Source organism: Lemur catta, chromosome 23 (genome assembly GCF_020740605.2).
Source record: "Lemur catta isolate mLemCat1 chromosome 23, mLemCat1.pri, whole genome shotgun sequence".
Taxonomy (NCBI): Eukaryota; Metazoa; Chordata; class Mammalia; order Primates; family Lemuridae; genus Lemur; species Lemur catta.
In genome coordinates this window covers 2,882,276-2,885,073 of record NC_059150.1, presented here as the reverse complement: position 1 = coordinate 2,885,073, position 2,798 = coordinate 2,882,276, and the positions used below count along the sequence as shown (strand labels likewise).

The 2,798-nt window shown below is 66.7% G+C and overlaps 1 protein-coding gene across 1 annotated transcript; it reads right to left on the bottom strand.

Moving 5' to 3' along the window:
• Positions 1-1,172: 1,172 nt before the first annotated feature.
• GPR25 (G protein-coupled receptor 25) lies at positions 1,173-2,374 on the bottom strand. Its single transcript, XM_045536002.1, has one exon. The coding sequence runs from the start codon at positions 2,296-2,298 to the stop codon at positions 1,201-1,203; it is 1,098 nt and encodes a 365-aa protein (XP_045391958.1). The 5' UTR covers positions 2,299-2,374; the 3' UTR covers positions 1,173-1,200.
• Positions 2,375-2,798: the final 424 nt, after the last annotated feature.

The following is a 2,798-nucleotide window of genomic DNA, read 5'->3' as shown; positions in this document are numbered from 1 at the left end:
AAAATCAGAGTCAGAAAACGCCTAATCCCAAACATGTGTACCGGAAGATCTCAAGAAGGGTAGGAAAAAAGGCCTGACACATATTTGAAAACTGAAATGATGCATCTCTTTGAAGTGACACCTGGCTGGCAGATACCCTTGCAACTTTTTTTTCTTTAACCTTCAAAATGTGAAATGTCCTTAAAAATAATAAGAAGAAACAATCTGCTGCGCTCCTGTGGGATCACTGCAGCTGCACAGTGCAGCTCGGTTCCACGGTGCCCGGCGTCACACGAGTCCCCGTCACCCTGAGGTCAACCTCAACTACTGTGTTGAGTTCTGTCTGACCCAGTGGGCCACCCACCTCGTGACACTCATTTCACTCCCACTGCTCAAGGAAACACACAGTCAAGCCAGGGCTGGCAAAAGTGTTTATTGAGAAGGGTGAGCTCACACAGAAGATTCTGGGTCCCAGGCTGAGTGATGGGGAATCTGATTGCCTGGTGAGGGATTTCAGGATCGTCTGTCCAGAGGGAAGGGCCAGAACAACTTTCGGGGTGAGTCCTGCGGCTTCATGGGAGCGGGGGGAAGGGTCACCAGATACAAACCCGGGTGTAGGCCCATGACTTGGGGCGAACTGTCCAGAGGAACAGATTGGGCAGCTCACTCACTTTGGGGCTGGTTTCCACGGCTTTGGTGGGCTTTGAAAATGAAAATTGGAATCGATGGTGATACTGATACAGTCACCGCAGCTGCAAAGATGATCGAGTACACAGGGCTGTCGATTCCCGTGTTCTCTAGAATGTTTTGGAAAGTGAGAGGGCCGGAGGGGCTGGCTTGAAGAAGGTATTTCTCAGAAGGCAAAGGCTGCTGTAGGGACCAGGTGAAGCGTAGCCGGAGACAGCAGTGGCCTCGGGTCGGTGCTAATCCGGATGAGATGGAGAAGGAGACCGACTGCCCTTCTCTCTATTTGGTGAGCTTGTGCGCCTCCCGGTTGCTGTCTGCTCCAGCTCAGGGTCTTTCTTGGACTGGAGCAAATGAGTGCAGGTGCCCACCGGGCTGGGCGAACAGCTGGTCTCAGCGGCCTGGTTCCGGGGATTCCAACAGCGGTGAGGCGGTGGGCGCCGGGGAGCGCGGGAGGCGAGGCCGGAGCCGCGGGGCCGCCGAGCCGACCAGGCAGGTCTGGGAGCCGGGCTGCCGCCCCCTCCCGGCCCGGGGCCGCTAGCGGGAGGCCGAGTAGGGGCTCGCCGGCCGGGCCCGGCCCCGGAACACCGAGCTGTCGTCCCTGGAGAGCGAGGAGGCCCCGGAGAGCGAGAAGCTGGTCCCGCGCCCCTGCAGGCCGGCGCGCCCACAGGCCCCGCGCCGCGCGCGCGCTCGGAACGAGCGGTCCAGCAGGAGGTAGATGAGCGGGTTGGCGCAGCTGTTGACGAAGGCCAGGCAGGTGGCGACGGTGAGGCCCCAGCGCAGCGCCAGCAGCAGCGGACAGGGCAGCGGCAGCGCCCCCAGGCGCGCCAGGTGGAAGACGGCCCGCAGGGCGCCGAAGGGCAGCCAGGAGCCCACGAACGCGCCCTCGACGGCGAAGATGATGCGCAGCGCGTTCCTCGGCGCCCGGCCCACGTGCGGCGGCCGGCGCAGGCGGCGCGAGATGCGGCAGTAGCAGAAGAGGGTGACGCCCAGGGGCAGCGCGAAGGTGAGCAGCAGCAGCAGCAGGCCGAGGCCCTGGAAGGCGTCGGAGGGCTCCTCGCCGCACTGGCTGCCCCGGCCCCCGGGCAGGGGCTGCAGCCCGCGGTAGAGCAGGGACGGCAGCCCGGCCAGCAGCGCCGCGGCCCAGACGCCGCCGCACGTGGCCAGCGCGCAGCGCGGGGTGCGCAGCGGGCGCGCGCGCAGCGGCGTCACCACGGCCAGGTAGCGGTCCACGCTCATGCCCGCCAGCAGCAGCGCGCCCGCGCAGCGCGTGCCCGCCAGCGCGAAGCAGCTCAGCTTGCACAGGCCGTCGCCGAAGGGCCAGCGGCCGCCGCGCGCCTCCGCCGCGGCCCACAGCGGCAGCGTGAGCACGAAGCCCAGGTCGGCGACCGCCAGGTGCAGCGCGAAGGTGTCCACGAGCCGCCGCGGGCCGCGCCGCCCGGCCAGCAGCCGCACCACGAAGGCGTTGCCCGGCAGCCCCACGGCGAAGGCCGCCAGGTAGAGCGCGGGGATGCAGGCGTAGCCGTAGGGCAGGTCCCAGGACGGACACGGCTCCAGCTCCTCCGGGACACCCGACCCCGAGTAGTCCCCGGACGCCACCCCGGGGCTGGGGCTCCAGGGCTGCGTGGGGCGCATGGCCGCGCGAGGCCTGTGCGGGCCGGGACGCAGCTCCGGGGCAGGCGGCCGCGGCTCTGAGCGGGCGGGTTTGCTCTCCACGCCGTGCCCAGCACCTCCCTTCCTGCCACCACGGACCGAGGCGCAGGGGTGGGCAGGAAGGTGGGGGGAGGGCGGGGTGGGGCGGGAGGGGCGGGCTCCTGTGGGAGAGATGGTGGCCTCCGATTTGGGGCTGTCCTGAGGGGGAAGGGCAGGGACAGGCAGAAGGGGCTTCACAACCGGGTCTTGCGAGGACGAGGACTCGTCCTCAGGGCTGGGGGACCCGCCTGCTTCCCCGCAGGAGCGTGGCCCGTGGCTTCCTCTCTTGTCGCTCAGTGTGTTTATGAAGTCGGGGTACTTGCCTTACTTCCTCAGGGCCTGATGTCAGGTTGCAATGGGTAGTGGGTGCCCGAGACCCCTGATCCATCCTCGGCGTCCACCTGGCTCCTCCCCACCCCCAGCCCCTGCTGCTGTTTCCTCAG